General features: G+C 40.2%; 1 protein-coding gene across 1 annotated transcript; it reads left to right on the forward strand.

Annotated features, from left to right (window-relative positions):
• The first annotated feature begins 422 nt into the window (after window positions 1-422).
• On the forward strand, window positions 423-6,507 carry MTG2 (mitochondrial ribosome associated GTPase 2). Its single transcript, XM_032198311.1, has 6 exons — window positions 423-554; window positions 1,694-1,841; window positions 2,442-2,557; window positions 2,746-2,964; window positions 4,427-4,565; window positions 4,953-6,507. Exons 1-6 carry the CDS (start codon window positions 426-428, stop codon window positions 5,345-5,347), a joined length of 1,146 nt encoding a protein of 381 aa, XP_032054202.1. The 5' UTR covers window positions 423-425; the 3' UTR covers window positions 5,348-6,507.
• The last annotated feature ends 6,716 nt before the right edge of the window (window positions 6,508-13,223 follow it).

Below are 13,223 nucleotides of genomic sequence, written 5' to 3' on the forward strand. Positions count from 1 at the left end.
ATGATCTGGAAATGAAGTTGGTGGTGCTTTTCTTACGACGCAGACTTCTTGAGGGGAAACCACAGAGGGGCAAGGGGAGATGCCTTGGGGTCGCACCCACTGGGTGCGCCCAGAGGTTGTCCCAGCTCCAACGCTGTAGGGTGGTGGGTGGGTGCCTAATTAACGCCCAATTAACCTCGGGTAGAGCGAGGCGAGAGGGCTGACAGACACTAGGGGACCCTTGAGGCAGACAGCGACGCCCGGCGGCATCCTTATGGGCATTATGCCGGTGTCGCGGGCTCGCTGTGAGGGCAGCGGCCTCCGAGGCGGCGCTGAGGGGAGGTGGCGGGCGGCGCCTTCCCGCCCTTCGCCAACGGCCGGGGCCGGGGCGGGCCGCGGCTGCGCGTGGCGGCCGTGGCGGAGCCATGGCGCTGTGTGGGGCCGTCATGGGCGGCCGGGGCGCTCCACTCCTGGGGCTGCTGCTGCTGGGGAAGCCGGCTTTCTCCACAACACGCGTCGCTTGCGGGAAGAACAGGCGGCTGAGGCAAAAAAGAGCCATTTCGGAAAGGAAACTGGTAAGTGCTGAGGTAAACGGTGTGCCTTGGGTGGCATCAGCTGCCCGGCTGGCTGCGCTTTGTGTACGAGGTGTGCGGAGAGCTCCTCCCTCGTGGTCTTTGATTTAAATAGAATTTGTTATGTCCGAGTGAGCGATTCGTCGCTTTCAGTTGGCAGCGTTAGTTTCCCGTCTTGCCGTATGGTGGTGCCAAACGCTTCTCTAAGAGGATTTTTAAGAAATCTCAGGGCATGACGTGACTTGAGTTGTGCTAGAGTTCTGTACTTTTGCAGTTGTTTATATAACAACGCTTCTTTATCCCACGTATACTCATTGGGCTATTTAATTAGCAAAACCCTCCTTTGCTGACAGGAAAGCTGAAGCACAGTGTGGGACAGTTGGTTTGCCAGAAGTCGGGTACCGAGTTCCTGTCAGAAATAGGGCCAGAACCTGAAATCCTCTTCACTCTGTATCTTCTTTACCCCCTAAGCAACTGGTTATGATATATGTTAAAATTAATTCCATTTACTCTGTTTGCAAATAAGATTATTCTTTTACTTTATAACAGTTTTCTTAATTGCTCAAAGATTGAAGTTTGCATTACTTTCGTCACCTGGTAGAGAAGGCAGTGAATCGCTGTGAGAACATCTCTCCCCCATGGGCACGATGCCCTCTTTGTAAATTTTAGTTCAATTTAAAAAGACTTTTTTCCATTTTGATTTTCACTTGTAGGAACACAATTACTGGGTGATTCTAGTTTGTGGTGTGGTAGTTCTCTTAAGCCGCCTGTGTTAGCAGTATGTAACTGTATTAAAAAGATACTTTCCCTGTTATTAGCTCTCCTAATGTGAGTTCTGCACTTCTTGTATCTGAGCTGCTTTATTAGGTTATATCAGCATAACTTCTGGCATGTACCTTCAATATTTTAAGGGGGTTCTTAAAATACTTTAAAAATCTAATTTTCTTCAGTGTTATGCTTAGTAGGCTATATTTAAGTGATTTGTGAATGACAGCAGAGTTATTTTTCACCTGTTCAGTGCAACTCGTCATGACAGAAAACAGCAGGTCTGCATATTATTACATTCTGTAGAACAGTCAGCTTGCTGGAAGATGACTCTGATGAACTGCACTTACAAGGCACAAACCTCATCCTCTTTGCAGACACGCTATTTTGTGGATCACCGGAGAGTGCGTGTGGTTGGAGGACAAGGAGGAGATGGCGGTCATACCTTTTATAGTGAACCTCGAAAAATATTTGGAGGTCCTGATGGTGGAAATGGGGGTGATGGAGGTCACGTTGTTTTGAAAGGTAAAAGTGAAGTAAAATCTGTTTTGTCTCCTACCGTCTTATCTTTTAACATCTTACTCCCCTACCTAAAAAAAAAAAAAAAAAAGGGGGGGGGGGGGAAGGTAATTTCTCTCTAAGCTGCCTTTGTTTTTTATGCTTTGTCCTGAGCCATGGTAAAAAGGACATAAATGACAGCAACAGCCTTAGAAGAGTCTCTAGAAAGCATTTTAAAAAACATGGTATTTTGCAGAAGTTTTAGTGGCTGGTACCTGCATGTAATGGTAACCCAACAAACTTTACTCTTAAGTTAGATAAAGCTGCTTCTGCTATTGCCCTCCTGCAAAATCTGCTAATCTGTCAAATGCATTTCTCAGAGTATTTAGTGATGGTTCTGTCCATTTTGGAATGGCCACTTAATGAAATGCATTGTTAACAAACCTAGGAAGATAAGTAAAGGCAGTTAAACTTAATCACAACTTAAATTAATATCAGTGTTCCTTGATATGCTACATTGGCACAGTGAGTCAGATATTCAGAAAGGAAAAAACAGCTAAGAGGTTGTTCTACTTTGCCTGTTGTACTAAAACAATACATTTAAGATCCATGTGTTTTGCTTTACAGCTGACCAGCAAATGAAATCACTTTCTTCAGTCCTCCCTTTCTATCAGGGTGTTCATGGAGGGAGAGGAGGAAGCAAAAACTGTTACGGAGCCAATGGTGCAAGCGTGTATGTTAAGGTAAATTCTGGCTGTTATGTTAGCTTTATATTGACATTGTTGATTTTCATGGTGGATGAAAGAAAATTCTCATGTACATTTTTACAAGGAGCTTTGTATGTATATAACATTCGGCAAATCTGAAATCAGCTGGTTCTGCTGAAGGCTTTGTACGCGTTACACTGAATCGCATCTCCCTTCACTTTAAGGTCCCTGTAGGTACAACGGTTAAGGAGGACGGGGTAGTTGTGGCTGACCTCACGCAACATGGTGAAGAGTACGTTGCAGCTTACGGAGGAGCTGGAGGGAAGGGGAATCGCTTTTTTCTTTCCAATGAAAACAGAGCTCCGATGTTATTCACTCCAGGAGAGCCAGGTCAGGAAAGGGTGCTCTATTTGGAACTGAAGACAACAGCTCATGCAGGACTGGTGAGTGTAGTAGTGGTTCTTCAACTTCCTTAGCGTTGTACAGTGACATTTGACTGACTGAAGAAATAATGTTTGGTAACATTTTTGTTAGCCTTCTGGTGTTCTTGTTTAGAGATATGACTTGATGCTTTCTTGCTGTTGTTTGGTAGAAGGGTGTCCAAAGCGATTTGCAGAGCTGTCACTGTCTTGCTATGTAATGTCATCCTACTTCTGCTAAAATCAACAGTATATATAGAAAAGCAGTGCTCAAGATTCACCAGTGATTAACAGATTCACTGATGATGTACGGCAGGCTTTTTCTGGAAAATCTGCAGATGGACTGTGGAAAACTCTTCTAAATTAGCTTTTGTTTTCTGTTTGTTTGTTTGTTTGTTTTTAATAAAATATAAAGTTATAATTATCTTATAGTTAATACTCATATGTATCTTTTTTCACATATTAAACGTTTGAATTTTAATTCCTGGTTTAGCATCCTCTGAAACAAAAATACCATTTAGACATGAGTGCCAAGTCAATTTAGGGCTTAACCTGATTTTGTATTTAAGTATGGTAACATTTTGACCCTGTTTGGTAAAACTGTTACAATCACGCATTTCTGCCAAGTGTTATTGCTGTTGTTCGGGCAAAATAACTGTCTAGTCTAGCATAATTTCACAAATTTATTTAGAGTAAGAGTGTTGGTGGATCAAAACATCTAATTCTATGTCCAGCTGGACACTCGGTGCCAAAAATGTGAGAAGTGGACCAAATTTTGAAATGTGATAACATTCCGTACCGTATTTCCTCTGACAAGTGTTCAGTGTGTTTGGCATCAGTAGATGGGAGAATCTAGGATTTGATCTACTTTCATCTATGGATTATTGGCCATCTGTCTATCTGTGGTATGTCAACTCTAGGATATCCCAGAATAACTTCCTTTGTAGGATAGGTTTGTTTAAATTCTTGTCTTCTTCTTGGAAGGCCAAGCTCTTGGATATCAAGACTGAGAGCTGTAAGATTGCAGACTTGTAAGCATTCTGGTTAGTTACAGGCCTAGCTACATTACTGAATTGGTTAGGGTCAAAACCAACTTTTGGATCATACAATTAGCAAATAGGTAAAACGTGAACTGCAAGACAAAGCCATATTTTTTTTTCAGGGTAAAACATTTTATGGTATATCTTTTTGAGTCAGAACAAAATAAATACTTAAGCATTGTGTGCACACAAAAAAAATTAAGGTGATCCTTCTGTGTTTTGACCTTTTTAATATTTATGGGAATAAATAAGAGGAGTTAGGAAAAATAAAAAAGGAAACTGAGTTGCTTTTAGGAACTGAGCATGCAAAATTAATGTTATATTCTTGCTAGAAGGATCTTTCCACATCTAGCAAAAGCTTACAGTTTTTGCCGTTTTTTTTGTTTGTTTGTTTTTTCCTTTGTATTAACCTAGAACTGTGGCTTTAATAAATGCTTGTATTCCAGGTGGGCTTTCCCAATGCTGGGAAATCATCTCTGTTGCGAGCCTTGTCCAACGCGAAGCCAGCAGTGGCTGCCTACCCATTCACAACCCTCAACCCCCACGTCGGCATTGTCCACTATGAAGACTACGAACAAGTGGCAGGTAAAAATTACAGGATGCTGTCTGTACCTTGATAGCAGTCGGTGTCAGGTGGCTTTATCTTTGAAATGCTGTAGGAGGAAGTTTAGCAATTCTATTGAAGTCCAATAAAAATAGCAAGAATTCAAGCTTAATGTAGCTGAAAACAATTGAAAGCCCATTTGTCATTCACTTCTACGTGCCCCTAATATCAAACCACCAATCTGAATCCTGTCTTCACTGGAATAATCTAAATCTGAGGGTTGTAAAACATGATAGCTAGACTTAACATGAGGTATGCTCTGGTATTGATTCATTGAGATGTCATTCTGAAAGTACTTGCGCTGGACAGTGAAAGACTTTGTTGTTGCTGAATGTGTTCAATTCACTGTGAAATTTCTCTCACTGTAGTTGCTGACATTCCTGGCCTCATAAGGGGTGCTCATCAAAACAGGGGCCTCGGGGTGGCCTTCCTAAGGCACATCGAACGATGCCGCTTTCTCTTGTATGTGGTGGATCTCTCTGTGCCTCGGCCGTGGATTCAGCTGCAAGACTTAAAATATGAACTGGAACAATACAAAAAGGGATTGTCGGAGAGACCGTGTGTTGTCATTGGGAATAAAATTGACCTTGCTCAGTCCAGGATTAATCTCCCACTCCTTAAAGAGCAAATAGCTGACCGGGTCATTGCGCTGTCTGCGTTGACAGGAGACAACCTAGAGGAACTGTTGTTGCATTTGAGAGAACTGTATGACATTTATGTGAAGACAGAACAATCACAAGGGCAAAGGCCAGTCAAGTGGTAGGACACAGAACTACTATGAACTGTACTGGAACGAAAAAGAGTCATAATTTGGTTAGATAACATCTGTGTGTAGTGTTTGTTTTTTTTTTTTTTTTTTTTCTCCTGGTTGTATTTTGTTTGTTTTTAATGCATTGGACACAGCTCGTGGATATGTTTTGGAGTGCTTCATTGGAAAGTTTGTTTTTTCACCTCTGAGGTGTCTCAAATGTTTTCCAACAAAGTTTGAAAGTTTTAATCGTGCTGGAAGTTCATTTGGAAACTGGGATTTTGTTTGGCATTAGGTGGTTAATTGTGGAAATAAAAGAATATCTGGTGGAAATTACTGAAATTCACAAGCTGCAGGGTATGTTGGCTGGCTGGCTGAATTGGAGTGAAGTCTTAATTTGTGTTTGTCAAAGATTCTAAAATAAAAATAAGGTGGTTCTTCATGTCTATTTCTGTACCACAACTACTTTCAGTTGTCTCAAACTCTTCCATTTTTTCCCCCTCAGAGGAGGAGGTACAGGTGCTTAGCATCTTGGAGGAGGAATGTGGTGAAACAGCTGCAATTAATGATTGACATTATTTCCTCATTAGCATAAATAACTATCTTTAAATGCTGGCAGCAGGTAAATAGCTGTATAAACTAGCCACAGAACACTCATCTGAGACTCAGTTCTGAGCTCTCTAGTTTCCTTGAGGAATCTTCAGTAACGATCTGAGGAGTCTTAGGCTTAGATACTCCAAATAAAAGAACAATACAGCACTTTCATGATTTGGTGTCAGCTCTTTTTTTGTTTGTTTGACTGTCATACTTTCTACTGTATCACCACTAGTGGGAATTACTGTGTTTAAAGAAAATAAAGCTGTAGCGCTCCTTTAACTTCTGTCTATATGTACTACAGAAGAAGTGATAATTCTGTTTCTGTCACTTTGCATGTTTTGTTTGATTTCATTTCATGTCTTATTAATGCTCGTTAAAATGCTGGCTTTCTTGGATGATGTCTTCTCTCCTCCCCCCCCATAACTCTTTCCCTATGACTGGAAGGGAGCAATCTTGTTCAATTTCAATATTAAAACTCAATTCATCCTCCTGCTGTTGGGATTAGATATGTGATTATGACTGAGTTAGAACTGTGTGTGTGTAAGAAAGCAGGTGCGTGCCCCTTCTTGTTAAGAGCAGCAGGTTTTTATTCTGAACAAGGTTAACTCAAATAGGTTCTTAAATTAAAGAAAATTGTCAGAATAAGTAATTATGTTTCTTAAATTCCTTTTCTGCATACTTGTATCTGATCAGATGTGAAAAACAATCGATGCATCATAAGCAGTGATATCTTTATAAATATGATCAGGGAAAAAATGAAAACAGAAGCATTAAATCCCAGAGCTGCTCTCGTGTTTTGCTTCCTACTTGCTTCATCCCAAGGATTTCCCAGACTGAATTAGGTGGAAGTGAATATTCACTTCTGTCCTTCTGACTGATTTTGTGCAGCACTTCTAGGCCTCACTGGTTTTCTCTTCTGTCCGTGTATGCTTTTCAGCCACATTTATTAAAACCTGAAGGTTGCCTGAACACAAAAGCTGGGGTAGCTGCTTTGCAGGCTGTTCAGTACTTACAGGTGCTCAGCGCTCTGACTGCACTGTAGTGTTTTGCCGTGTTTGGGAATGACAGAGACCGTTTTAAAAGCCCCTGTACTCAAAGGAGCTTTCACACTGCCTTCCTAGCACTGATGCAGCCTTAGTGCTGAGAGTGGAGAGTGTTTTGTGTAGCGATGTGCAAACAGCGCAGCGGGATGCTAGACAGCTTAACAGAATGTCCTATTGATCGTGTAATTGGTTTCTTTGTTCTTAACGTGTTCAGCCACCTGTTCTGAGATGACAGATCGAGTTCTTAACCGCAGGCTTAGAAGTTTCAAAGAGGTTTTACAGGAGCATGTATCCCTTCATCTCTTGATGGAAAGTGCCAAATAGTTCCAGCTTTGTTGCTGGAACAACTGTTCATAGGAGCTCGAACTTTCTGTAGCCCATATAGATCTTTATCAAAGTGAGCTCATGGTAGAGGTCCCCAAGTTAATGCCAACCAAAAGGTGTGACTGCGCGCTGCTCAGCCCAGCGCTCAGTTAATAGCTTAGCTCACCTTTCTCCACAGTGCTCTTTCTGCATTAGCGTGAAGATCTGTAAATAATTCTTAGGTGGTACAGAACCAAGGAGTAACCTCTGTTTCTGCTGAAAATAAGGCATTTACAAAGGAAACTCATCCCACTTGAAGGAGAAGAGGAAAAAAAATATTCAGATTAATTGGGTGAATGGTTTCAGAGAAGAATGATGCACTGCAGGCTTTCTTCCCCCTTTTGGAGGGGGAGCATGTTCTTTTTGTTTTAGGTTTTGGAGTGGTTTCAGTGACTTTATTCTAGGTGACTTTCCCTAAGTAGCTATTGCTTTCCTTTACTGAAACCTTTGATGTTGTCTGTGCTTTTCAAGTTGACGAGAGGAAAGAGATGGGGGATTTTTTTTCTCATTCTGACAATAGGCCTTACTTTAGTGCAAATTGAAGCTCAGTCTATTTAATATTTCATAGAGAAGCTTGAACCATAATTGAGTTTAGCACTTTGCAGTTCTAGTACTCCTCATCTTTTTTGATACAATTTTTAGTAAATGATGACAGGAGTATTTTAGACGTAATTGTTTTTTCTATATTTATTTGTAATCTCCCCCTTTGTAGATTCATGGAAAGTGTAGGTAGCATCAATTGAACAGAAGAAGAAATATTGATGTAAAAACACAAAAAACGATCACACTTTTTAAACATACGCTTATTGAGGACTTGCTGCAGTCCATTATGTAAAATGTATTGGATCAGTGTGTTTAAGCATGGCCTAGTTTGCAGTCTGTTTACTTACACTGTTCTGTTAAGCCCTCTTTCATGTAGCATCATATTTTTAAGGTGAAGCAGGACATCTTTGCAGTGAAGTGAACTGCCAACAGTAAAACGGAGTCTCACTGGAACTGCACTTAGCATTTCTGCTCAGGGTCTCAGCGAGATGCAGGAATGATACCAGATACAGTCTGATAATATGTATGCTTAGAGGTGTGGTACTGAAGCAACAGCGGTAGGTTTCCATTTGCTTGAACGCAGGGATTGCGGACCTTTCACTTACAGAAAGGTTATCAAAGACTGAAATATAAAGTGGCACCAAAACAGCCCTCAGAATGAAGAGAAGAGAGAGAAGGGCAGTAACCAGTGATACAAGCAAATGGAATTCCTAGCAGCTAGAAGCACCTGTAGAGATAATTTGTTGATGTTTTTTTTTTTCTGAGGTGCATCCAGATGCTCCATGTTAAATCTGTGTAAGCCTGCTCCTTGTGTTTTGCCCTGCTCTTGGCCATTCCATGGGTTGTAGGGCTGGGACCTAGTGGTATCCTAAGCTGTGGTCAGCCTGCCCACCCTCCTGTGTCACGGTTGTTTGGAGTGGAGAAATCTGAAATGGGAGAGAAGTAAACCAGGCAGTCCCTGAAACGTTGTGGGAGGGATGTGGGAGTGAGATATGAAAAGCCCCCACAGCACCTGAAATTCTGAAAAGACCTATGGTTGATGAAAGGCAAATGGAAAATGGTGATGCTCTCCTGGGCTGAAGAGCTTAGCTGTTACTACCGGTGAAGCTGGGTTACTAACACTTCTCTTGATTTATTGTAACAAACAATTTATGAGGTTTGGGGGCAGGGGGAAGGCTACCAGGGGTATCGAATCTCATTTGGTCTCAGGATTTCATTTTCTGTTGCAAGGAAAAGGTTTTGAACTTACTTTTTTCATTACCGTGTGTGTGTTAGGTGATTTTTCTTCATATTTATATAAAAAATATTTGCTTATTTTTAAGCAAATTTGTGATAAGTGAATACCTTCTCTGACTCAGGCATGTTTAAAGGCTTGTAACTTGTTCATTTGCTTTTGTTTTTTTTTATAAACAAACTGACTCAAATTACACTTTTCCAGGAATGCCTATGAAACAGATACAAGTGGTAGTAGAACAGGACTTGGTCATGGTTTGTACAAACATTTACGAACAACTGGTTGCAGAACACCAGTCAAACTCTTTGGCTGTCTTGTCTTCAACATCATGTTGCTAAATGAGCTCCTTGGTATGCTGATACCTGTAATGTGAAGCTGATGTTGGGGCCAGGGGCTTGGTGCATTGCAGGTGTGCAACTCAAATGCGTTGTTAATTGAATGGCAGGTGGAACGTAAATAAGGGGCGGAAAGGTCTGGAATGCTGTTGAGTTGCATGAACTGTGAACTCTGCAACGGAAATTAAAAGACAATGAATAAATGTTTTGGTTTAATCACTGTAAGGAAATTATCGCTGTGTAAAAATGGACTTTTACCAGCAGCAAGATAACTTTTACATGCAGAGCTCTTATTTCGGGGGGGCACTCTATAGTCTGTAATCTGCAGATTTTTGTCTTGCATAAAGGCTGTGAGAGGGAAGGCTTTAGAGGAGAGGTAATCTCCTCTATTGGACCTATTGCATAGCGTGCACAGGGAGAGTTGGTAAGCTTTGAGCTTAGCATCTCTTCAGTGGGTCTGCAGCCCTGTCATGTCCCTGGAAGTCATATTTTGTTTTTAAATGGATGGGGATGTGGGCTACTTCTGTTAATGATGAAATTCATCACCACCGTGAAATTGGCTTTGGTATAAATTAAAACTTCACCCCAATACTGCTGTGTGCCTGGCCTTTAAAAACCAGTGTTGTTTTCTTCTCTCTTCCATGCTGCAGTTGCCAACACTGTTCCCCATTAACAAGTTTCCCCATCTTGTTAAACAGGGATTAATTGTGCCCGCACTACAAAGGTCTGGAAAGACTGCAGTTATTAATATTTGGAGGGCAGGTTATGTATGTGTGCCAGTAACGATAAGGGATGATTTGGTAACTCTTGATAACAGAACAAAGCTACCTTCGGGCTGCACTCCTGATTTTTCTCTGTGCAGTTCTGAGATTTATTATGTGGTATGTGCCCATTTTTCTGAGGTATAAAGCATAGCTGGTAGGACAAAGGCAGGGAGATTTTTATCGAGCTCGTTTTAATATTGAAATTGTGTTTGTCCTTCATTTTCCCACAGAGAGTAATTTTTCATCTCCTATTTCCTTATTGAAATAGAATTGTCCAAGGAGACCTTAACAGCATCTGATGCCTTATCCACCAGGTTTGCTGGGTTTATTCCATTTTTTCATTTGTTTTTTCCCTCTGCCCCTGTTTATCCGAAGTAACACTTGGACTCCTTGAAGTGTGCATTCCTTGTGAGGCGATATTCTTCCTGTCACCAAGATGGAATTATTCCTGTGTTACATGTGGATTTCCCTGGAGCAAAGACAAAAGGCTGGCCATGCTACTAAACCATATAATTACGGTTTAATAACTAGCTCATCTCTGCGTGCTCAATTTCAGTAAGAGGTAATGGTATGACTGGTTACTTTGTTACAATTCATTTTATTCTGGTAACATTCCATTAATTTTAATTGGAGTCACTCTGGCATAATGCATTGGTGACCCAGGTCCAGGTTGTTGCTTGCTTTTGTGGGTTTTTTGTTTGTTTTTCCTTCAAAATGCAGCACTGCAGTGTGCTCAAATGCCGTCATTTTGTCATGGTTATTGGGTAGAATAAGACACACAAAACATGAAGAGTCTTGTGCTTATTCACATAGGCTGAAAATGTTTTATGCAGATTAAATCACCTTTCAGAAATGCACTTAGATCCAGACATATTAACACTGATTGAAAAGCACGGCTGAAAAACTACCTGCAGAACAAATTATCTCCTGTTATTCAAATCCTTAGTGGGTGCCTTTTTATTTTGGTAACCAGAGAAATGCACAGCCAATAAATGCATAGGGAAGAGTCAGCATTTTAGAAAACATAAAGGGCTTGGATTGGTTTTGCTGTGGAAAAGCTTGGTCATAATTTTAAAGATTTTTCATTTGAATCTTGACATTTGGTTCCTCAGCGCTTAGTTCCCATTGAAATTGGAACATCACTGTTTTCCAAAGACATGTGAATCCCCACCCAGAACATCCTTTGTACACACGCTAATCAACCATTGATAGAAGTTAGCTATTCATTGTCTAAATCTAGATAAATTAATCTTCCACTAAAAGTGGAAAATGCTTATGAAGAAAAATATTTGCATGAGGCAATGTAATTGCTAAAACACTGGTTGTCAAGAAGACATCTGTGATATTACAGATGAAGTATCCATATTTTGATTATCTTATTCATGAAATCATATTGTTTTGTGGCTATTCATTTCCTGCTGTTTTCCTCTGTTACAAATCAGGAAGATGAGTTTGGGCAGCTAGTTTGCTTTGTCCAGACAGGACACACATTTATCACATTTAAAAAATAACCTGGTAAAAGGTCACTGCATGAAATCAATGTTTTTACTGGATTATTTTAGAAAATGTTTGTTTTCTTCATTTACCCGCCCCCACACCAGACATGTAATGGAAATTTAAAACATCAGTTCAAACAAACTATTATTGGGACAGTGAGCTCTGTCTAGAAAAACAAAAACTGATAAGAGTTGCTAAATGTAACTTCGGTGCCAGCAGTTGTGGTTTTGAAGCCTTCACATCCACGCGATGGGTTATGTCTATGCTAGCTTGGAAAGGTCCATACAGCCCTTCTAACTATAGATACACTTGTTTCATTTCTATAAGTGAAGATGTCTCTATATCAACAGAAATTTTGCAGCTTCAATAATTTATTGCCATCAGGAAAATGGCTTTGAGGGATGAAAAATTGATATTTTACATCCTGCCTTTTCATTTTCCTTTTTTTTTTTTTTTTTTTTTTTTTTTTTTAATACAGTACCTTGTGTTAGTTGTATTAACCACCTTTTCCTGGTGGAAACTGAATCACAGAAGACTGAGGTGCAAGTCTAGCTGTAAGAAGCCTATGTCCTGCTAAATTTTAAGAAATTGGTATTTAAATATCCCTGTGGATCTGTACCCTAGTGACTTGCAAAGTCACACAGGAAATGTGTGACGAGACAGAGGGCCTGGAATTTGGAAAAACTTGAGAATAGTGCTAGCCCTGCAATAACACGATCTTTTATTTGTAGGAGCCTTGTATGAGCATAACTTAGAGCTGACCAGATATGTCATGTTTGTATTTGTAGCTTCAAAGCACTTCACCTAGGTGTTTACAGAGAAGCACAGAAATACCTGACTTACTGAAGAGGTGGCCAGTTGTGTGTGCTGCTTCATATCTGCCTTTCCCAGAACTGGCAATACTCTTGTGAGGTATTATACTTCTTCAGTACCCATTTTACCATATTCAGTGTCCATGTTCATGCTATTGCAGTCCGATTTAGCATTTAGGAGCTTTCTGTGAGCTGACTTCAGTATCTCCTATTTTTTCTGAAGGCATTCTTTTTTTTTTTCCATGGTAAATAAACCTTGATTTGTAGAAGGGCAACGATATTGCCACATCAACCTGTACAGCTTATTAACTGGTGCTACTAATTCATGTAAGTTCTAAAGATAATGATTACTTTTTAAATGCTTGCTAAATGTATTCAAGTGGTTTATGAAAGTGATCGATGTAGAACAGTTCTAGAATATACTAAAACTAAATGAAGTTAGTGCTACATAAGTCAATTTCCTAATGTACTAAGTCTGGAACAAAACCAATAATACATTTAACTAACTGGGTCACTTAATTCATCACTTGATTAATGAGTACCCAATTTGAAATTTGCTTTTAGTGAATATTCAGACTAAAAAATACTGGTGTGAAAGTGGGAATGCTACTAAAGCCTTGGTGCTCCATGTTAAGAAAGGAAATAATTACAGAGAGTCACAAATGTCATGGAATAAAGAATAAACTTTTTTCAGATTTAGCAA

Source organism: Aythya fuligula, chromosome 16 (assembly GCF_009819795.1).
Source record: "Aythya fuligula isolate bAytFul2 chromosome 16, bAytFul2.pri, whole genome shotgun sequence".
Taxonomy (NCBI): Eukaryota; Metazoa; Chordata; class Aves; order Anseriformes; family Anatidae; genus Aythya; species Aythya fuligula.

What these genes read in the sequence shown, in the direction of transcription:
- MTG2 (XM_032198311.1), top strand. Translation starts at nt 426, where the DNA reads ATGGGCGGCCGGGGCGCTCCACTCCTGGGGCTGCTGCTGCTGGGGAAG. An exon ending in CCATTTCGGAAAGGAAACTG is followed by an intron (nt 555 to 1,693) that starts GTAAGTGCTGAG and finishes TCCTCTTTGCAG; the next exon opens with ACACGCTATTTTGTGGATCA. An exon ending in CAACAGCTCATGCAGGACTG is followed by an intron (nt 2,965 to 4,426) that starts GTGAGTGTAGTA and finishes CTTGTATTCCAG; the next exon opens with GTGGGCTTTCCCAATGCTGG.